The 22,867-nt window shown below is 38.8% G+C and overlaps 3 protein-coding genes across 3 annotated transcripts; 1 reads left to right on the top strand and 2 right to left on the bottom strand.

The window, feature by feature from the left end:
* LOC122653219 (protein MALE DISCOVERER 2-like) lies at window positions 1-8,486 on the top strand. Its single transcript, XM_043847169.1, has 14 exons — window positions 1-269; window positions 445-1,019; window positions 1,133-1,265; window positions 1,540-1,611; window positions 3,060-3,203; window positions 3,293-3,436; window positions 5,684-5,779; window positions 5,896-5,957; window positions 6,049-6,504; window positions 6,594-6,784; window positions 6,915-7,047; window positions 7,167-7,324; window positions 7,445-7,630; window positions 7,787-8,486. Exons 2-14 carry the CDS (start codon window positions 911-913, stop codon window positions 8,045-8,047), a joined length of 2,145 nt encoding a protein of 714 aa, XP_043703104.1. The 5' UTR covers window positions 1-269; window positions 445-910; the 3' UTR covers window positions 8,048-8,486.
* Window positions 8,487-11,036: 2,550 nt separating this feature from the next.
* On the bottom strand, window positions 11,037-12,382 carry LOC122653220 (phospholipase A1-IIdelta). The gene has a single exon (XM_043847171.1). It carries the CDS (start codon window positions 12,370-12,372, stop codon window positions 11,044-11,046), a length of 1,329 nt encoding a protein of 442 aa, XP_043703106.1. The 5' UTR covers window positions 12,373-12,382; the 3' UTR covers window positions 11,037-11,043.
* A 7,914-nt stretch (window positions 12,383-20,296) lies between these two features.
* LOC122651013 (protein DOG1-like 4) lies at window positions 20,297-21,155 on the bottom strand. The gene is made up of 2 exons (XM_043844357.1): window positions 20,469-21,155; window positions 20,297-20,421 (listed from the first exon to the last, which is right to left on the bottom strand). Exons 1-2 carry the CDS (start codon window positions 21,139-21,141, stop codon window positions 20,297-20,299), a joined length of 798 nt encoding a protein of 265 aa, XP_043700292.1. The 5' UTR covers window positions 21,142-21,155.
* Window positions 21,156-22,867: the final 1,712 nt, after the last annotated feature.

The raw sequence follows: 22,867 nt of genomic DNA, 5'->3' as shown, positions 1-22,867 counted from the left end.
AAAAAAAAAAAAAAAAAAAAAGGAGGAGAAAAAAAAGAAGAAAAAGAAAAGATAGAGAAAGAGACAGACAGAGGGAGCCAAGCCGGCATCTCTTCTGTTTCAATCTCCTTCACTGTTCCAGAAATCCCTTTGTTTCTTCAGATGAAAACTTTGTCTGTATCTTATGTTCCATATCATTCTTCTTTCAGATTTTAACAAAAACAATTTATAAAATACCCCAAGAATTTTTTTTTTTGTCATTCTGTTACCCTTGTTGTCTCTCCCAACTGGTAAGATCTATTCTCTGTCATAGCTTTTTCATTAGATTGCTTGCAGTTGAGGGTATTCCTTAATTTTCCTTTTAAAAGAAAGAATTTTTTCTATAATGCTTCTTTTTGAAGGTTTTTTTTTGGATATCTTTATTGGGTTTCGATTTCATCATTTTTTTTGGTTCAAATGTTGCAGCTTTGATTGCTTCATTGAGGTTTTGGTTGTGGAGAACGTAATACATTGAACCAGGCTCTGCGTTCCTTAAACAAAACCGCCTTGTAACGCGAATTAAAGCCGTAAATATGAGGGACCCCAATAAGCATATTGCACACCGTGTTTCTTACAGTTGAAGATTTTATATTTTTTTGCCATTTTTCTTTGTATTTTAGCTTCTGCATTGTTTGTAAACTTCTGTTTAATAGGTTTCTTCTCCCAAAAAGGAAAAAAAAGAAAAGAGCTGTTCTTAATAGGTACATGTATATGTTTGTAATTCATCGGACTTGTCATTGTTCCCTCATCGACTGAAGGTCGAAGTAATACTGTAATAGAGGGAGGGGGCAATTTTTGTATCAAAAAACCTGGCGACTTCGATCACCCACCTTGCGATTTCTGGCGGTAATTCCTACTACCACCATTATCATAACAATTGGTCTATCAAGCAATGGGGGTCGGGTGGAGCCCTCTGAGATTCCATCTCAATGAGGTGTCATATTTCATGGTCTTGATTTTGCTTCTGAAAATTCATGGGTGTCAGTCGCTTAATATTGAAGGTAGTTAGTCTTGTAATGCCTCTCTTATGTTTTTCTGTTATCTTGTTTCTTTTGGATTATAATTTTTTTTTGGAATTTGGTATTTACATGGTCATTTGGGGGTGGAAATGCAGGATTGGCTTTGTTAGAATTTCGGGCAAAAGTGGTTAGTGACCATTTTGGGGCCTTTGCAAACTGGAACCCCAATGACAAAGATCCATGTATGTGGTCGGGCGTTCACTGTGTGGATGGTAAAGTGCAAATGCTGTAAGTCTCTGATATGTTTACCCCTAATTTGTTTCAACTTGATGAAGTTGTTTTAGAGCAAAATAAGGAGACATGAATTTTTTCTTTTTCAAAGCTTAGACTGTTTAATTTTTTTGATGGGCAATGTTTTAGGGTTTTAGCATAAGGCACTGTTAGAGCATTTTGTCTTATTTCCTTGAAAAGCTAGTAGGATGTGAGTTTTATTTTGCAGAGAGTCCGGATGAGCATATTTCCGTTTTTTATATGCTGCATTCTTATTTATCTCTACCTGTAGGGATCTAAAAGAGCTTTCTTTGGGAGGAACTCTGGCGCCTGAACTTGGAACTCTTAGTCACTTAAGATCTCTGTAAGAAAAATACTTTATCACTGCCTTTTTTCGCAGATACGTACTTCCTTTCCCCCTTTGCTTAAATGTTATAGCTGAGGTGTTGATTGTCTTGTTAAATTTCGATTCAAAACACTGTATACATAGATGCAACATAAGTTCTTCAACATGTGGCCCTAGAAAAGAAATTTACTCAATGTCACATTGTAGTATATGTTTGAGAATATTTAGATATTATGATATATAGTAAAAGAAATGAGCTAGAGTATTAGTTTTTTTTTAAAGCACAATATACTTCATGTCAAACCAATGGACAGAATCACTATCTGAGTATGTTCGATAGATGCACACTACCAGAAGATAAGAAAAAAATCTCAAATTTGAGTACCTCTATTTTCCCATTTCCTTTAAACGTGTTATTACTGTGCATTTTTACTGAATTTTCAAACCTCTGTTATTCGAGAAAGTACATATGACGGTATGGGGTTATGTCTTGGGCTCGCTTAACCCTCAAATTCTGGGTAAATGAGTTTACTTTTCCATTTTATTAGCAATTCAATATTTACTGTTGATTGGGCCAACTGAAACAGTGGGAATGAATGATACAGTGCAAGTTAAAGATCCAGAAGGGTAAAGGGAAGGCCAGAAAGGATTTGATTTATGTAGTGAGAAAATGCATGATGGCTTATAACCTGATAGATGTTATTGTTCTTAGTAAAGTGGAATGAAAGAACAATATATTTATATTATGGTGGAACCACGTCTGATCTGGTGGCTTAGTGTGGTTCCTGTCACCAATTGAGGTCCCTTGGGAGTTGGAATTAAATTGGTTCTGTTTTCCCTTTCCCACAGAGTTGTAGAGATTCCTCTTGTGGCATCAATAGAGAACCCTCCACATTTAATCTCGGTGCCATGGCAAAGGATGCCAAGTTTTGGCACCAAAAGCAGATTTCAACTGAATAACCAGTGAAAATTAAATCTAAACCACCAATTGACATTTGGGAACAGTCAATTCTTGGACATCACATTCAGGATGTGGAGAATCAGATCTGGTGAATAGAATGCACTCTCAAAGTTTTTCTATAAATAAAACTACTATCCTTTAATACAAATCACATCCTATGGTAACATCAATACAAGTGTACTAATGGGGAAATTAGCCTAAAAACGCCAATACAAAGGGAAATAAAGCATGCAGTTATTCCTTGAACTGATGAAAATGCATTTGAAAGGAGTTATTCAATTTTTTTTTAAAACTCTTGAAGGTCTTCAAAATTACTTATACATTATTTTCCCTGGTGGGCTTCCAAATCCTGTAGTAACTAACATACTGAATATTTTACTTTTTGTCCTTACAAACTGTGTGCTCTGGGGGAGGGGGTTTGGTCGGTTGCTTTCTTGTTGCTTTATTAGTGTTTTTGGATCTTGCTTACTTCTTCCTTTCTTTTCGTTTTTTTCCCCACTTGCAGCATCCTTTACAAGAACCACTTCTCAGGTGTAATTCCTAAAGAGATTGGAGGGCTTACAATGCTGGAGCTATTGGACTTGAGAGACAATAACTTAAGTGGAAAAATACCAGAGGAAATAGGCGGATTGCTTTCACTGAAGCGCTTGTGAGTTCATTAGCTAGAATTCAACCTTTACCAAATGTTTGGATTGTGAATGCCAATTTCCCTGAATTAGAGTCTGTTTTGTATCCTAGGCTGCTTTGCAATAATAACTTTCAGGGAAGCATTCCTTCTGCATTGGAGAAGCTCAAGTTTCTCTTTGAACTACAATCCGATCCGAACCTCACAGCTGGTGTGCTTGTTGGAATTCGCTGCTTGAATAGAAAATTTGGACATCGGTAAGAAATTATTTGCTATTCTTAAGCTGTTTTGGCACTGCCAAGCTTTGAGACACATGCCTGCCTATACATAGCCAAGTCATAAAGTGGAGTTTACCCTACTTATATGGTGATTTGTACATCTTTAAAAGTATTCTATGTCAAATGGCTGTGTTTTACTTTCTTTTATCTTATGAAGGGGCAAAAGCTTCATCCTTGATTTGCCAAACTATAACAATTCTGTGTTGTTTTATTGGTAAGAAGTCCTATTAGTGCCTTGCTTATTCAATATACTCTTATTGGCTAAATATAATTCCTTTGCTGAAAAAATTCAAAAGAAGAAAGATTGTAGGTTAAATATATCATTTAGACTTGTTTATTCCTTGTTAAATATAAAACAAAGAATTGATCATCGGTTGGTGAATAAAGTAGTGTGGCCTTATGGGTTGATTGATTGGCTGTCCAAACCCATTTGTATTGTGTTTAGGTTTATGGAACGGTCACAATTTATTCTGAGGACTGTCATTCTTTGTTGGACTCTCCATGCAACAAATTTCATTTACTCATATACTCTGAATAATTCCATTGGCTGGCCACTTTATCATTGCCATTAGCAGAAAACCTGATTTGGGGTCTTCTACACTTGGATTAAACTCAGAACTAAAAGAAATTGATAAAATTCAGGGTCAGGAAAAGTATGTCTCTTTTAGGAAATTAAATTGTCACGCTCTTGGATTTCCAAGCGATGACATGCACAAGAGACAACCAAGTGAACTCTTAATTGAGGAGTTAATTGGCCACTCTTATAAAGCACAACAGGGGATAAGGTGGCCATTTGTACAACACAACAGGGGGTAAGGACAAGGCATATTAAATTGTCACGCTGTTGGATTTCCAAGTGATGACATGCACAGGAGATAACCAAGTGAAGTCTTAATTGAGGAGTTCATTGGTCATGTGTACAACACAACAGGGGGTAAGGTAGCCATTCGTACAGCACAACAGGGGTAAAGACGGCCAGATTAATGTGTGATATCCATCAAATAATTGTTTCCCCAAATGAGAATACTGTACTAGTTCACTGGTTTTTCCAGTTGGATAAATTTTTTTTTTTTTTTTTTCACTTTAACTGCATCCATTGAGCATATATATTTAAGTAGAGGAGGATTGTGGGTATAATTTTTTTCCCGCATGGGCAGCATCTGATTCTCTTCTTTTGATATCTATCATATGTCTTGCAAGATGAGTAGGGTGGCTTTCCTTCACTTTATTGGGGAGTTCATTTCCCAGTTACGTCTCCATGTGTGTGTATGATTTGACAATTACCACGTGATTAAGTTTTGGTCATCCAAGAGTTAGAAGTCCATTTTCTCTGGAAGATATGGATAACTTGGGTCCGTTACTCTTTCCATGGAAAATAGTGGTTCTATTAGAAATAGCCTCGTGACTCTCATATAGAATTTTTTTTCCATAGAAAAGTATAAGAGACTTGTAAGAGATCTTGAAAAACTTCAGTGGCAAAACAACATGTGACACACTTGATAAGTTAGCCTTTGGTGCAATGATTTATCATGTATGATGGGAAAGAAACAAGAGAAGGTGGTCTTCATCATTACGTACTGTTGAGCAGATTTGGGCTTCCATCACATTTGAAGTAAAAAATAGGCTTCCCAACCACTCTTTGTGTCATGACACACGGAGGAATCGACATCTTGCTAGTTCTTGGGATTTTCCTCTTATTGCTCCACAGCCCTAGTTTTGATGTATCCCCTTTATTTTGATTGTATTTTGCTTTAGTTTGTTTAGGGTTTCTCCCATTGCTTTGCCTTCTTGGCTTTCTGTTGTAATTTAGGTTTTTTTCTGTTTTATATAATTGTCTATTCACCAAAAAAAAAAAAAGATTTGTAAGAAATATTCTGAAAAAATCAGTTTGTGCACTGATGTTTGGCCAATGGTCCACATCAGGACCCTCTACAAAAACCACCGCCTCCCAGCTTTTTTACATAATCAACAAGATCCAGAAAACCTGTACCATAAATTCCCCTTGCCCATTCACAAAATCAGCCCACTACCCCCCATAATCTGGAACCATAGTTGACCAAGAAGACACCAATCTCTTAGCTTTCTCTGTCATAAAATAGAGACATTCACCACAGATGTTTTCCATCTGATAATTCTGTAGCTTTTTCTGTTCCATTCATAGTTTTACTAGTCTAGATTATTCACTGTCAAGTATTCCAAATATTCTGATAAACCATGTTTTGGCAGGATCTGGCAGATTAATTTGAAACAACTAGAGGAGGCAGATTCTTTCATGATCAAACTTAAAATGAGGATCCTACTTTTTCTTCGTGCAATCCCGTGGTGTGTATGCTTTATTTTCTTATATTTTTTTAATTCTTTTCTTTGGGTTTTAGATTGTAAGACAAGTGGTTACTTTTTATATTTCAACTAAAGAAACATGTTATTTTGCGATCAAGTTTCAAGTTTGGAAAGGGCTCTTCATATGATCATGGAGAGAAATGTTGTAAGCCTTCACCATGTAAGTACAAATTGTTTATTCGTACTTGTGACTGAAAATATAGATTTATATATTCAAGATCAACAAGGTGAGTTTTTTTTGTCATTGGCAGGTTTATCAGAACCACTCATAGTACAAAATGCACAAGACTTTAACTTTGTACGCCGTAGACTGCTTGAAGAATCCAACAACCTCCCAGCTGCCCCTGCGAGCGGTGTTGTTCCCCCTGAACAGATGGTTACAATTCCAACAACTCGAAGTAGTGGAGCTTTCCCTGCAGTACCTAATGAAAAGAAGAAACAATCTCCTACATCCGTGCCTCCTACCTCTACTAAACTTCCTCAATCTCCTCATCCTGACACGCAGTTGAGAAACTCGACTGACCAGCCTGCAGTAGCCGGTGGTTCCTCTGGAGCCAAATGGAAATATGCTCTTGTGGTTCTAGGTGGAATATTCTTGGTTGTTGTTTCTACTGCCGTGCTGTGTGCATGTCGAAGTCGAGGAGTGACAACGATAGGTCCTTGGAAGAGTGGACTTAGTGGTCAGTTACAGAAGGCATTTATTACAGGTGATTTCGCAATTCATAACATAGTATTTCTTAGCTTATGTTTGTTATGCTTGAAAGAGATTGAAGTGAAATATGATTTGTAAATGCAGGGGTACCGAAGTTGAACCGCTCTGAGCTAGAAACTGCCTGTGAGGATTTCAGCAACATCATTGACACTTTTGCAGACTGCACTTTGTTCAAGGGAACACTTTCCAGCGGAGTTGAGATTGCAGTGGCATCGACTGCAATTACTTCATCCAAAGACTGGACAAAATCATATGAAGTTGCATATAGGAAGAAGGTTTGTTTTTTTAGTTGTTCTTGAAAAAATGGTTCAACAGTTCATGGAATGCCATGATCTACCCCATACAACGCTCACCCTTGATTATTGTGCTCTATTTTTATTTTGTTAATGGGTTAACCTACTCTAGATTGATACACTGTCACGTGTGAACCACAAGAACTTTGTCAATCTTCTTGGCTACTGTGAGGAAGATGAACCTTTCCTTAAGATGTTGGTGTTTGAGTATGCTCCCAATGGAAACCTATTTGAGCATCTTCATGGTAATCTTTCATTATTTATCTCATATTCATTTATTTAATGTCTCTTTCCTAAGAATTTAAATCTTGTCAATTAGGAGCTTGAGATTTTGAGAAGGAAAAATATGTTTTGTTTTTTGCAGTTAAAGAAGCTGAACATCTTGACTGGAATGCCAGGATGAGGATTATTATGGGAATTGCTTATTGCCTTCAGTATATGCACCATGAGCTGAACCCACCAGTACCACATACCAATTTGCAATCTTCTGCTGTCTTTTTGACAGATGATTATGCTGCTAAGGTATGCAACAACCAACTGCACTAATCATGCTCCCGCTAGTATCTTCAGTTGTCTTTCATGGGTTCCATCTTTCCTGATTCTTTATATGATATAGCTTTGTATTATTTTCTGATGTCTCAGATTGGGGAGCATACTACCTGGTCAGATTTATTTAAATCAAAGAATTATGGTCAAGATGAATCGAGACATTCTGAACTTCCACCCCTTGCTGATCTTGAAGCAAACGTGTACAGTTTTGGATTATTGTTGCTGGAGATCATTTCTGGGAAGCTTGCTTATTCTGAAGACGGTCCCCTTGTGAACTGGGTAAACCCAAACTAATCTTATGATTTTCAGTAATTTCCAAGATGTTTCAGCACAGTTGTTTTCTTTTTGCTTTTGTTTTTTGTTTTTGTGCATGCATGCATGATTGTGTGCATGTGTGTGTGACATTTTTTGAAGAGTTATTTATTCATCTGTTAGGCTGCCGAATACTTGAATGACAAGCGGAGCATCAGCTACATGATTGATCCCACACTCAAATGCTTCAAGACAAATGAGCTCGATGTTATTTGCGAGGTAATCCAGGAATGTATCCATCAGAATCCAAGGCAGAGACCAACAATGAGGGAGATCACATCCAAACTGAAGGAAGTGATTGCCATCTCACCTGATGCAGCAACCCCGAGACTATCTCCACTCTGGTGGGCGGAGCTTGAGATTCTCTCTGTGGAAGCTACTTAAGGTTTAGCTGGCTTCCTCCTTTACCTTGTAAGTCAAGCCCCTCTCTCTCTCTCTCTCTCTGTAGCTCTCATGTGCCAAAAAGAAATAGTTGTATAATCCATGTTTTTTTTCCTTGTACACCTATACCCTATTTTCTGTATTCAAGTTTGTTCCCTCCTTTTTTCTCACTGTCTCTCTTCCCTGTTGTGATGATTCATTTATAATTTATTCTTTCCTATTTTTCCCCTACTACCATAATAAGAGTGTGATCCAAGGTTTCACACACTGGTGCCGTAGCCCCAATTTATACCTAACATGTACTTGACTCTGAGATGAGAGACTGGGATTGTAAACAGCCACAATAGTATTGAGACCAAGTCCATCTGCAGTGATTATTTTAACTTGTAAACATTCTTATATATAGACTCTTGGGAGCTGTAGATTATTTGACCCCTTGAAATTTTGCACACTGAAATTTTCCATGTCATTGCAATCAGAGTGCTGTTTTGCTTGTGCCTGTTAATGCTGAAGTAATTTGGAAGTGGTTTGTGACTATTTTTAATTTGAGGTTTGCCTCTTTTTTTTTCCCCGCATTGAAATTGGTTTTTAAGATCATTCGTCATGTGCAGGCCATGGCTGGAGTGCATACTAGCACATAAATTTGCACCTTTTTTACATCTTTAGTTACCAACATGCTGCGTTCCATGCATGCATGCCTGCAACAATTACTAGTCGATCACAGGGTTCTTCTTATTGCCTGTCTACAACTAGTAGATCCCCCCCCCCCCCCTTTTGACTTGTACAAACTTAAAAAAAGAAGCCTAATCCTGTTATATGTCTTTCTCCAACGTGCAATATTTCAAAAACATTTAAAAAACCTTTCACTTCCACAGTTTCTCATTGTCTGTCTACAACTTGTAGACACACACCCCCCTTTGTTTTTTTTACTTGTTCAAACTTCAGAAAGAAACCTAATCCTGTTATATGCCTTTCTCCAACATGCAGTATTTCAAAAACCTTTCACTTCCACAGTTTAGGAACAAATTATTAGGCTAGAACCCCAAAAAAGTATATTTCCATCAAAAAATGCAACTTTACTGTTGGATACCTTGTCAATAGTTGTCCGGTTATAGGGACTGAAGCTCTACTTGTTCTTGTCTATGGTCAGCTGAAAATATTGGTGGATAGGGATCCTGTAAAAACTTCTTTCGAGAAATGGGCTAGACAGGGTCATTTCTCAAACAAGAGACCAGATTCATTTTATGATTAGTGTGTATTAATTCTCCTTTATTCTCTTCATTATCTGTAATGTCAGTTAGAAGCAGCTCTTTCATGCCGTGAGATTAATTTGGCAGTAATTAAATCACAATCAGCACAAGAATTACCAAGAGTACATTTCGAACATCGTAAAATAGACCAATAAAACACTTAAAAGGATCATTTTAAAGAATATTTTTGCTAACATTTTTCCTTCTTCTTTGGGCTTGCTTGCTGGAGTATAGATTAACTATTTGCCGTAGGATTAGCAACGATCGCCAATTGATGAACGTATGTAGAGTCCAGACAGGCAGGAGAGAAGCTTAATAAATTAGTTTATTTGTGTTGCCAATGCTTTACATGTTGATCCATGCTGGTTTCCTTCAGATAACACTGTAATTGGATTTGATAAGATAATATATAAGCTCTATTAAGGTTAGCATGAGTTTATACCCTGTATAACAGCCATTGGGTTGGAGCTTGATACGCCAGCCAGGGGTATCTAAAAGCTTGATTGTGTGTTGGTTACTGTTCTAACTCGTTGGATTTGAATATGATTGATCAATGCTGTTTATAATTGCGTTAGGTGAAATGGTAGGTGATTGATTAGGTGAGCATAATAGTCAACTACTTTGAACTCACGAGGAGAAATGTAACATCAGCAGGGATCTTAATCACCTCCAGTTTGCTGACCGGCCCAGTTTCCCAGTTCCTCTAACAAAGGGGGGCTGAAATGACTTCTCTACCCATGCCTAAACACCTTGCCCGGGTGGGATCCACCATCCCCTTATTAGAGGAACTGGGGAACTGGGCCGGTCAGCAAACTGGAGGTGATAATTTTCCACATCAGCAGGATTCAGGATCAAAATCGGCAAGAACTGGTGGAAATCGGCAAAACCTCTCTAAACCTTAGTTTCCGTACACGATAGATCTGATTTGGATTGACCGTAATCAGGATTAGCCTCTAGTGATTCCTATTTTTCAAACACTTCAAGTGTATTGGAAATGCATCTCTGCCAAATGTGAAGCACAGTTTTAAGTATCGGGGTCGGATCAGCCTGATGGATATGGTATACCGTGTCAATGGAATTTTGTGGGGCAAAACAATTCGTTTCGGCCTTATACAGCCGATTCATATCGGTGTCAGTATCCCAGTGCATCTACCGTGCACTAAAACCCTGATGGGAAGTGAATCCCGGGATGCTGGGCTGTGGATTTATAGATTGATTTAATTGACTAAAGAAAATCAAAATGGCATAAACGGAGTATCCAACTCGGTTTATGCCGGATTATATATGGAGAGAGTTGATAGACAACTATCTATAATTTCAGAATTCGAATGCTAATCCGAATGGACCATGGTTTCAAGAATAAGGAATCAGATGGATGAATCGACAGGTTCAGAGCGGAATCGGCTGACTAATCCTTTGTATTCCGGCCAATTCTGCTCTATTTCTGGTCGATTCCAGCCAATTCCGATCAGAACCAGGATCGGCAAATCGGTCCCCACTATTTAAAACCATGGAATGGAGAACAAGCCCATGTCAGATTCTAACATGCATTATGGAAAAGAAAATTTACAGAGCTCAAATACCTTCTTCCTTACATAATTGCATCACAACAATGTAATCTTTGTCATAGTAGTAGACAATCATCAGAAACCTATGAACACCCCAATACTTATAATAGCACACTAAACATGTAAAAGTACAACACTAGTTACAGTCTTCTTCAACGCTCAAACTGCGTTAATAGTTCCTTCAATATTCAGGGACGGGCATGTCCTCATCATCGGGTTGGGCCAAAACCCATTCTCCTCCTTCATCAAGTACCATACCTTTGTTCTTCTCAACCCACCATGACCCAGGAACCAAGCACTCATCCTTGAGGAAATCACAAGACTTGTTAACCAAAGCAAGAGTTCTCTTCACCTTGAGCTCAAACTCTCTCTCCTCTCCATTCCACCCTGCAACCACATGTAACATCGCCTGAAGATTGTGCCAGTCTCCTGGATACTTGGAGTCCTTCAACCTAGGGGATTTCCGAGTATCAATCACAAGTTCAATACCAGAATAGTAATAACCCAGAAGCTTACTCGGGTAGTGCGGTATTACATCAATCTTGTTCCTGATGTGCAAGATTTTAAGATTTGGGAATGAATTGAGCATGTCATTGAAGGCCTTGTTACCCACTTGAGGGCAACCGAACACAAAGGCCGCGATTGGGATTGTGGACAATCCGTTCTCGACGAGGTCGAAGGCACTGAGAATGGATAGGCTCGCACCCAAGCTGTGGCCTGCAAAGGTTATGCTGAGATCCTCGTCTTTGTAGCGAGTAACGAGTTCTTTAATCTTGGTGAGGATTTGAGTTCTGGCGCTGGTTTTGGTGAAGGGGGATTTTGGGTCATCGGAGGTGTAGATGGTGAGCCAACCCTTCATCACCTTAGGTATCTTTTCATCGTCGTCATCGTCGCTGTCGCTGCCGCTGTTGCCAGCACCATCGTCGTTGTTACCGTTGTTGTTGTGGCCGAACAGAGTTCCGTACCAGTGTTGCTTCTGCTGCAGTGTTGGTGGTGGTTGTTTTTGTTGTTTGCTTGGGTTTAACAGGGGTTTGATGGAGGCGCGCTTAGCATCCAAGACATCAATCCATTCAAGATTACGAATGGTTCCACGCCATGCGACGTAGATTTCGCGTCTACCGGTGGCCTGACTCACTTGATCGGTGGTGACGGCAATGTAACCGATCCAATTGGACTCACGATCCCAGGCCTCACGAGAGAGGGAGTGGAGGAGGAAGGATTTGGGGACGTCGATGCGAGAGGTGGCATAGAGGAAGGATGCAACTTCGTAGTCAGAAGCGGAGGGGAAGGAGACTTTGTGAAAGAAGGAAGTCTTGCCGTAGCGGCTGCTGCCGCAGTAATTGGAGTTCTGGTCACTATTGAAGGCATCGTAGGTGGCCTGGCAAAAGTCTCCGCAACGGAGGATTAGTTTTCGCAGGTTGAGGTCTAGAGGATCGAGTAGGCCTTCCCAGTGTTTGCTCCCCAGCAATTCTGCCCATGTTGTCTCTGTTTGGGTTTCGCCCGTCGCCATGATTGATCTCTGTAATGCAAAAGACTGGAAACGCAGAGAGATATTTTAGAGAGAAATGAGGGATAGTTAACCGAGATTCTGCTCGAGAAAGCAGATAAGAAGGGAAAGGTAACTGAGTGACAGAACTCACCGGACTGAGTCAAAGTTTAGACCAAGGATCTATAAGTTATAAAAAAAACAAAAAAAAAAAGACATTCCACGTCACAAGGGGAAAGGAGCACTATATATTCTCTCTGCAACTTTAACCACGGGGAAGGTAACCAGTCAAGTCTAGTCTACGGCTCCCAGTCAACTTTTTATATACTGTTGTTGTTACTGGCCCCAGTCAGCAATAAATACGGTAGGGGTCCAGCTTGTGACCTTGAATTTACTAAAACACCCATTTTTTGATTGTCCTTTTAACGTATATCTCAGTATGAAGTGAGGTGGTGCCAAGCAATGGAAAGTTTTGCTTTTGTCTTCTCACATTGTCCTTTCCAGCTGTACTCGTTCAAAGTGGACGCCATATGTTACTGTAAATGTGGGATGATGGAATTCCATACTCCCAGTTGTGTATGGTATGGTCCATAATCCAGATTTGTTTTGTTGAACGAGGAAAACTATTGATTAATGTGTGTAAATTGTAAAAGCTAAGGAGTCCGAGAGACATGCCTCACGGATCCAAGGAATGGAACAAGGCCAGACTATCTTAAGGATAGGGATTAAAACCCTCTGCAGTGCTAGCATCTTGCAGTGCATTGCAGTACGGGCCTTAGAGTCATCCAATGATGCGAGCTTAATGGCGAATGTCTGTAGGTTTCGAATTTATTTTACATCCAATATTTTCTATTTTAAAAAGATTTACTTAATCCTAAAGTTGGTTAGTATTCATGCCATGTTAGAATAAAATAAAATAAAATAAACTTTCAAAATTTCCCCAACCTTATTTAATTGTTTTAATTATGTGAAATCCAATGAAAGTGCACATTAATTGTAGGAGTAGAAATCAAATAGGTTATTATCTCTTTTAAAAAAAACAAAAACAAAACTATAACATCGAATCCAAAGTACATTTTAATTGTTGGAATAAAAAAAAATAGAAATATATTAAAAAAAGAGAATGGTTCACCTACCATCCTAGGGTTCGCCAATCCCTCTTAGGGTTTTTGTATGTTTCAAAATACCCTCCCAATACCTATTCCTGCCATCTCTTGCCCTGCGGTGAATGGGATCTCGTTCACAATTGGTGGAAGGAATCTCGTTTAAAAAAAAAAAAAAAACAGATAGAGAAAATTGTGCGCCTCTTCCTTCCTATTTTTCCATCGTGGTTTAAAAGTTTAAAACAGATTTTTGGGGCAATTTTGAAAATTTACTATTATTTTATTCTTGCGTGGCATGAGTATTAACCAACTTTGGGGATTGAGTAAATCTTTTTAAAATAGAAAGTATTGAATGCCTCCTTCAAGTTACAAATATCATGGACAATTGGAGACAAGTTAGGGAGTGATCTATCAGAGTTGATGAATGAAATCAATTAATCCTTGATGTAGACTCCACAACAAGATCATCAATGCAACTCCAACAAGAAGGAGAAGCCCGGCTCTGATAGCTAAGCCTTCCCCAAGGGTGATTGAAAAAAAACCAATTGGCTCCAAGGCTGCTAGAGTAGGTTCACTAACGTGGTTCTTGATGATACAGCCAATGCCACCTGAATCGGGATCCTCTACTTCCGCTGCCCGGTATTGCCATGTGCATCCCAGACAAAGTAGGGTGGTGAAAAGACCACCTTACCCCTAACTGAGTAGGGTTAAAGCGGTCTTTACCGCCTTGCTGTGTGTAGGGTGCACGGCAGTACCTCTCCTTTTATTCTCTGCTAGGGAAGCATCGCAATTAAGCTTTAGGAAAGAGGGGGGGGAGGAGGGCTCGAGCTACTTGGAAGAGATGGGGGATTATGGACAATGCTTGAATCAGTTGAGTTGTTACAAAGCACCAAAAATTCAGCTCGTGCTTTCAATGCATAAGAGAGGACCTCAGAAGCTAGAAGTTCCTGTTTTTCCTGGACTCGGCTCCTGTCCAGCACTCTGCCCGGGCTGCACATGCAACGCTGGACAGAGTGAGGCCTGAAAAGACCGCCTCACCCCTGCCCGGGCGCCTTGCCCAAGCAGGGGTGAGGCGGTCTTTTCACGCCTCACTCAGTCTGGTGCTGCACATGCAGCCCGAGCAGAGTGCTGGACAAGATCTTTTTGGATTTTTCCTTTGAAAATATCAATGCATTTCTGACTTTCTAGATTTCCCAGGCGATAAAGTTACAAATTGACCTTTCCTTTTTCGCCCCCGACTTCCCAAGAACTTCAAAGAATCCACTCTTGTAAGGAGAGATCATTGGAAGATCAGTTTCCACGTGTGTTCCTGCGGAAAAGATCTTGCGCAGTCATGGCGGGAGCTGCACAGGTGTAGCACCGCTAAACGACAGCAAAAACAGGGGTAAGGTAGTCATTTCACAAGTGGGTCCCACCTGGGCCCCACATGTGAAATGACCACTCCCCCCCCTGTATTTGGGGTGGTTTTCGTGTTGCACCTGTGCAGCTCCCGCCATGGCTGCACAAGAGCCAAGTCCGTGTTCCTACATAGAATGAGAGGAGGTTATTGAGGTTCCATGTGAAATTAATCCCTCATCGGGTGAGTTCTACCCGAGTCTCCAACAATTAGAACAATCTCATTAGGGACATGGTTTCAGTTAGGGGTGTCAAAAGTTTGCCCAAATCGATGAAACCGAACTAATAAGTTCATTGTTTCAAGTTTTGGATTGGGATTTGCGACACCGAACCCAAACCGATATGACTCGATAAAAATTACGTAAATCTAAAATTCATTAAAACAACACATTTTTTTTCTTCCATACTAGTGAATATATTTACGTGGTAAATCGCAACGATATGAAACCGCTGCACCCTTATTAGCACATGTTTTGGACTCATGTTCACACCCCAACCAGTCCAAACCGACCAATTGACACCCCTGGTTTAAGTAATCGGTATCAAATAAGTTCCATTGGCCGATATTGATACATGCTCGATTCCATGTAAAAAAAAATTCCACCAAAAAATGAAGATAGATCCATCTGATCTTGGCTTTTTACAGGAGTAAATTTGTAAAAAAAAAATTCCACCGAAAAATGAAGATAAAACCATCTGAACTTGGCCAATACGAGTCGTTCTGTATCAATATCGTGTCAATATCAATTGAGACCAATATCAACACCGATATCGATTACTTAAACCTGAGAGGGAGACCTTCCATCATTCCTTGACCACCTCTTATTTGGAATGTGAAAATCTTTGAAAGATCTAAAGTTGCCTTAAACATTTTTTTTTTGGTAAAGAAATTGCCTTAAACATCACCTCCTCTTATTTGGAATGTGAAAATCTATTAAATCTCTTGCCCTTTAAAATATTGGATAAGTTTTCCCACTGGAAAAACTTTCCTACTCCGGCATCATGATAAACCTACTCTCTTAATAGCAGGGTTTTAAGAATCGGGAATCGGATTAATAAAATTAATCGATTCGTTTGTCCCCGATAGCGCGTTTTAAAACCCTGCTTATGGGATTGATCCCACATTTAGAAACTAGTAAATGCGGTTTATCCTAACAACAAAGTCGTAACTAGCTTTCCTGAAATAAAAAATTAGAATCACTGTTATCTTTTCTCTTTTTTATCCTATCCATTTTGGAAGGCACTCAATTATCGATCAATGCTAGATAATCGTTGGTAATGATTTTTAACAAATTATTTCATTTAAAAAAAAAAAAGATTTCTGGAAGGAATCCTTCCTTTCATTCTCAGACACCAATAATTACTCACTTTTTTCCTTTTGATCGATGCAAAGCCAATCCAAACTCCAAAGGACAAATTCGTAAGAACACCCATTGTTTCAAGAATCGGATCGAAATCGGTGGAATTGATTGATCCCAAATTCCCAATCGATTAATCAGATATGAACCATATTAATCTTCACTTTTTACCAATTTTTTTTCTTTTTTTAATCATTAAAATACCATAAAATCAAATTGAAAATTACATGTTGTAGCAAGATTTACTAGACTTTGGTAATTAAAAAAACTCCGAACAATCAAATATTTGGGACAAACTTTGATTTGGATCGAAATTGATGAATGCTTATTTCCGGGTTTTAAAACCTTGAGGTCACCTGGTGATGCTAAAGCTAAACCAAGGGCCCAGGTAGCTAGCTGCTCATGGTACTGTACCAAATGGTGTGGAAATGCATCTAGGGGTGCTTATATATGTTAATACACATGGGTTGTGTAAGTAACCAAAAGGGGGATCTTTATCATCTACGGTTCCCTAACAAGGGGGGTGAAATGATCATTCCATCCCTGAGCGAACACCCTACCCGATTGGGATCCATCTCCCTCTTATTAGAGGCACTGAACTGTACTGGGCAGGGAACCGCAGTTGATATTTTTCCAGGGGGTAGGGGAGATGCCACGTGATGGTGTTGGATTGTGGGTGATACGTTGATAGTAGGAACAAACAGCTGAGATACCTTCTGCCTCATCCGATAGTCAATATGATGCTAGTTTGCGAGATCTCATTACACCCCGCTATTGCATGTATTATTTTCCTAAATTAAATATGGAAAAAATAACTCTATCTGGGAGTGTGGTCTATGCCAACATTCTCATGAATCTCTCTCCTCTCCATATGAAAAAAAATTACCTATGTCCCTTTGCTTTGAGGAGGAGAGAGATAAACATATGAGGATGCTAGCGTAGGCCACATTCTCAGACAGAAAACTACTTCTCATTAAGGTGTCAAAATTCAGCTTGAACTGGTTCGACCGATCAAAATTGATGGGTTCAGCCAGATTGAATTGAACTGAACTTTTATCGGTTTGGTTCAAGTTAGGGTTTTATGGAAGTGATAGAAATCGAAACCATAAAACTCAATGACCATATGTATTGATCAAAACTGAAAACCGGATCAAACCTGATAAAAAAAATAAAATAAAATAAGACTGAATCGATAGCAACCCGATAAGAAAGCGAAAACCCCAAAAACGTCAAGATCTTCCCATTACATATAAATGGATAGTGTACAATATTTAAAGTTAGTAGTAACACAAGTGCGCACACACGCACATGCACTCGCACACACAATCGACTTTGGAGGGAACAAGCTGATGACGATGGATCAGTAACAAATGACAAAAGCAGTTGCTCAGATTCGCAACAAAATGTCTGTTTGTCTACTTCCTCCTATCGTTGAAGGATTGCAGTTTCTTTGTGTTAATTTGCCCATTTACCATTACTCTCATTGTTGTCACCAGAGTTGCATAAGACCATACTTTTATATAATTTTTATGATATTTAAATACCAACTCATGTTCTCTTTCCTCGCCTTTTTTTACTTACTATATATATCTTTGGATAAAGTTTTCCTTCATCTATGGAGGACGGTTCACCCACCATCCTAAGGTTCATAAACCTCTCCTAGGGTTTTAGTATGTTTTAAAATACCCTTTCAATACCCATTGTCACCATCTCCTGACCCTCAATGAAAGGGATTCTATTTATCTGGGTGAAGAAAAATTCGATCCTGTCTTTTGTAAATAATTTAATAGAAACATTATTGTATTTTACAATAGAGGTGGAAAACTTCGCAGACTTTTATCTGTCATGTCATGTGGTAGCTTAGTTGTTGCTCAAAGCTTTTGACAAGTTATTCACATCACTTTCAACTCATGTGCAATCCATAAGTATTCTTGCAACTAGGGGTGTCAAACCCTAGTCCGAACTCATAAAACTAGATCGAACTAAAACCGAAATGAAGTCTATTGGATCAGTTTTAAATTAGGGTTTTATGATCAAAATCAAATCGAATGCCCTGAAATTGATAAGAAACTGAGACGACCTTAGAATATCGAACCGAAACTGAAACCAAACTAATATAACCCAAGAAAAAACTAATACCAATCCAAAATTCATAAAAGAACACGATTTTTTTTTCAAAAAAAAAGAGAGGATATATTTACATGATAAATCAAACCCAAACCGACAAGAAAAACTGATCAAATCCATTCGTTGTATAGCCATGACAAGGGCATGTCTATAGGACCGGCTCTTCATTAGGTATAGTGTGATTAAAGAGCTCAAAATTTTCGAGGAAAAAAATTTATTATAAAAGCCAAAGAAAATGTATCACATGTAAATATAAGATACCCAACAAGGTTTTCAGTATCCTATCGTAATCGTCGATACTAATCGATCAGAGCAGTTATCTATCATCAAAACATGAATTTATTTTCTCATTTATTGAATTTTAGCTAGTGTTCTTTTTAGAAATGAAGCCCTAAATTAGTGAAAAACTACTTGAATGATTGCATCAAACTAGGTTTTTTTTTTTATATTATTATATATGTGCATCTAAACTCTAAATTTATATGTGCACATAGATTGGGCATCTGAGGTGTAATTTACTTATTTTTTTTATTAGTACATGTAAGAAATCTCATTCTTTATACATAATCAATTGAATGCTCTTGTTTCATTATACTTTGTTCTCATTTTTACATATGATATATTTTGTATATTACATATTTATAATGTGTTTTAAAACCGTATTTTGCATGTATCTTAAGTAATTTTTTTTAATATATTTTTTGAACGTTTCCATATGTATCTTTAGAGTATCTTGCGTCTCTTCAATACAATACGATACGAATCTTGAAATCAACTTTCAAATACAATACGATAAGAAAAATGAGTGTTCGAAAGAAAATTGGACAGCTTATAGTCCTAGGGAAAGTCCCTATCAGTTGAGTTGGATAACAAACTTAAACACGCATGTGATCATCCAATAAGGATCTTATCTGTTCAATGGTTAGAAAGGCGAGATCAGCTTCCAAAGATTCAATAGAGCTTGTCTACATAGTCCTTGTCAAAGTCTATTACACAAAACAAATGAAAGTACCAACAGCTTTTAGATTTGGACAATGAATTATATAATTAATTATGGCTAGAGCTCTGTTTCGATTGGAATGTAGTTCTAAATTACATAACATCTTCCATTAGTAAGAGAAATACTAACCCTACATAATGAGAGAGAGAGAGATCCGCATTCTTTGGTCCTTTATTGATCTTCTTTCGAAATCAATGTATGGTTCCTGGACCCTAATCTATGAATGCTGCTCAGGTTCTCATATGAGAATCTGAGCCAGCCTGTCAATCCATGTGCATCTCTATTATATTTTCCCTCAGGAGATGATGATGATGATTTCGACGATCACGACAATCACTGTATTGGGATTAGTTATAAAATTGATGTCTATTAAATGATGATTAGTATGGTAATAGTAATATTGGATGGATTTGGATCCTCTCCAACTACTTTCCTTGATGTCTAACTCCTCTCTAACCACCCATCTAATAGCCATGAGTACTTGGACATGCATCCTAATTTCAAGTCCTCCCGGCATTTGATGGATGATCAGTGAGTAGTTAGAGTTGAAATTGGACAGGAGTTTTTTCTTGTTGGAGATGGGATCGATCAGATCCGGATATGATCAGATTTGCCACTGAATTGCAATAAAAATCATTTTTTTTGTTGGGAAAGCGTACGAAAAAAAAGGAGCTCATTGAAATGTGTACACCCTGGGTTTACGCGTGTCTTTCCTGCATGCCGCAGGGGAACAAGTTGATGCCACGTATTACATTACAAATTTCTTCCAGTCAACAAGCTCGGCCCTCGATTGTCACATGATATTACTATTGTACCCCTAACGCATTCCGTAATTTTTCTTTTTTAAATGAAGTGGGAGTTTCAAAAAAAAAAATTTGATGAGAGAGTTTCCAATTTCTTTCATTTTATTTTAACCTGCAAGTCCTTAATTAGAAGAAAAATTCATATGAAACAAAGAACCACCATCACCACCGCCGCCTCACCCCCGGCGGCAGGATAAAGGCAAAAACTAGAGACACTGACACTAAACTGCTAGAGCGTATAATGATTCCATGATCAACACACACATATAGACGACATTGCACGCCAACTTCAACTACCGTCCGATCTTCTAGATATCTTTTTCACACCCACTACCACGCATGCGGTCTTTCTCCAGGCCCCATCTACGAATGCCAAATTCCATCTCGGCGGTGACAGTCAAGAACTCGACGGCCTGTTGTGGGGTCAACAAGTCCACTACCCTCCGCATGGTTTTCAGCCGTAGATTATCGGCTTTCTCCAGCACCTTCACCAACCTTGGCATCTTCCCATCCACGTCACTGCCCATCGACGACGACATGATATCACACACGCCGTCTTGCCAATCTGATAGCTCCCTAGTGATCTCGTTTTCCTCATTCACTGTCTCGCATTGCAGATTGCTAACTCCCCCGAGTTGACCAGGGGAGAGATCCCCGAGGTCGCCGGTCCGGTGTCCACGTAGGATGTCGATCAGCTCGGCCTGGAACCGGGAGCTTGACTCAGTGTAGATAAGATGGAAAACGACGGTTGGCCTCCACCCAGCTATCCACTGGAGGGAGTGCTCCAGGCTGGTAACCCATGGGGCAGAGAACATGGAGAACGCGTCTAGAGTCGCCGCGTGGGCCTTGACTCGGTAGTAATCCTCGTAGTGATTCATGACTCGTTCCACGAGCTGTCTGAGGTGGAGCTGGTCTTCTTTGGAACTGGGTTTGGGGGCGGAGGCGAGTTGGTGGTGGAGGTGGTTTAGTCGGTGAAGCCATGTCTCGTTGAAGCGACGGAAACACATTATTGGATGATTGAGCTTTCCAAGAAACACAGACTTCACAGAGATATATGCAGAGACGAGAGGGGCCGCAGCGCTCAGCGGTTTTTAATACTTGCGTCTCCTTTATGAATTTTTCTTTTAAAAAAAAAACACAAAAAAAACCTCCGTAACGGCTTGGTCGGGTGGCTGGCGCGTGCAGCCTACGTGGACGAAGAAAAGAAAATGTACATTTTCCAGCCAGATAAGGTCTCAATTGGTCCGGTTCTAGGTTCTTTAACGGTTTCGGCCTTAAGATGGGTCAGGACTCAGGACTAAACTGGACCAATAAGTTAATTGGCTCTTACCCTAAGATCCAGGACCATTACTAATGGGTGGGTCAGTTCCTGTTCCTAATCTGTTTCAAGCAGTCTAAAATAAAAATAAAAATAAAAATTCGAAAACAAGTTATATATATATATATATATATATATATTTAATAATATTATTATTATTAAACACTAATTTTCTTTTCCTGTAAACAATAAAACACCAAATTTCAATCACATGAGGTATGCAATTTATCATCATTTGTTTTATTCAAATCACAGAACTAGTCTATAGTACTTCTTATTTTATATTCAATTTTTAAATAGGAACACCACCACCCCCATAAATTAGAAATATTTTAAGGCATATTCTTAAGTAACAATTCTCAAATGGACATTCAAATGGGCATTTACATTAACAGTTGAATCTTTGGCAAAATAGTATGTGAGACAAGAGGTACCAATTAAAATTGAAAAACTGAAAAAAAAATAAAGGACTTGACCTAAAGTGTTAAGAATTATATAATATATAAGGTTAGAATGTTGATTAATTTTGATTCCCGCTGGGACACCAATAACTTAATCGATAAATCCAGAACCGGACCATTAAGTCATCAGTAGGTCCAGAATCAACCCAATAAGGTATTGGGTAGGTGGTTCTGGTTTTTTTGCAATCCAATTCCACTCCAATTTCCGGTTCTGGTGCCCAATTGACACCCTTACTAGCCCTTCCTTATCCCAATCATGATTTTAGTGTTTGGTAGGTCTGCTACCAGGTTGGTTGGGCTGAGCTTTTTAAAACCCCAGCCCGACCCTGAGTTCTCTTAGTTGGACCCAAACCTAGCCTAACCTTGACTCAAGGCCTGAAAAATCCAACCCTGACCTGCCCTTAGGGTCAGGCCGGACTGACTATGATTAATCCTGATCATAGGGAGGGGGAGGGGAGAGAAGCATAAATTGGGCTAAGCCGGGGAGAAAATTATTAATTTTACATAATTAACATTATAATAAATATATTATATCACTTATTATCTCAATGGTAAAATTTTAACTCAGAATAAATAACAAAAGTTAATTTTAACTAATTTCTCGTGCTCAATCCACACTCATAAGGCCGTACCTATGTATTGCATGTGGCAAATAGAAAACTGTTATAGGTATAATGACATCTAAATTTCCTTTTCTACAAATATTATATCTAAAAAGTATAATTAACAAATATGGTAAGGATTATAGGTGGGTTATACTGCACAATCATGATTACAAAACTTAGCTTTGAAAATTATTTACTTTCAACTCCTTTCCCTTTACTTGCAGTCAATAGAGTCATGAGATTCCACCCAAACAAGCTACACAGGGAGAATCAAGTTCACAGTTACAGCCAAATACCAGTTCTCATATTATTCATATTCGATATTTACGTGGGCATATGCACGTGTAGA

The sequence above is a fragment of the Telopea speciosissima genome, chromosome 2 (genome assembly GCF_018873765.1).
Source record: "Telopea speciosissima isolate NSW1024214 ecotype Mountain lineage chromosome 2, Tspe_v1, whole genome shotgun sequence".
NCBI lineage: Eukaryota > Viridiplantae > Streptophyta > Magnoliopsida > Proteales > Proteaceae > Telopea > Telopea speciosissima.
Note: the sequence above shows the minus strand (reverse complement) of the source record. Positions and strands in the feature narration are given on the sequence as shown.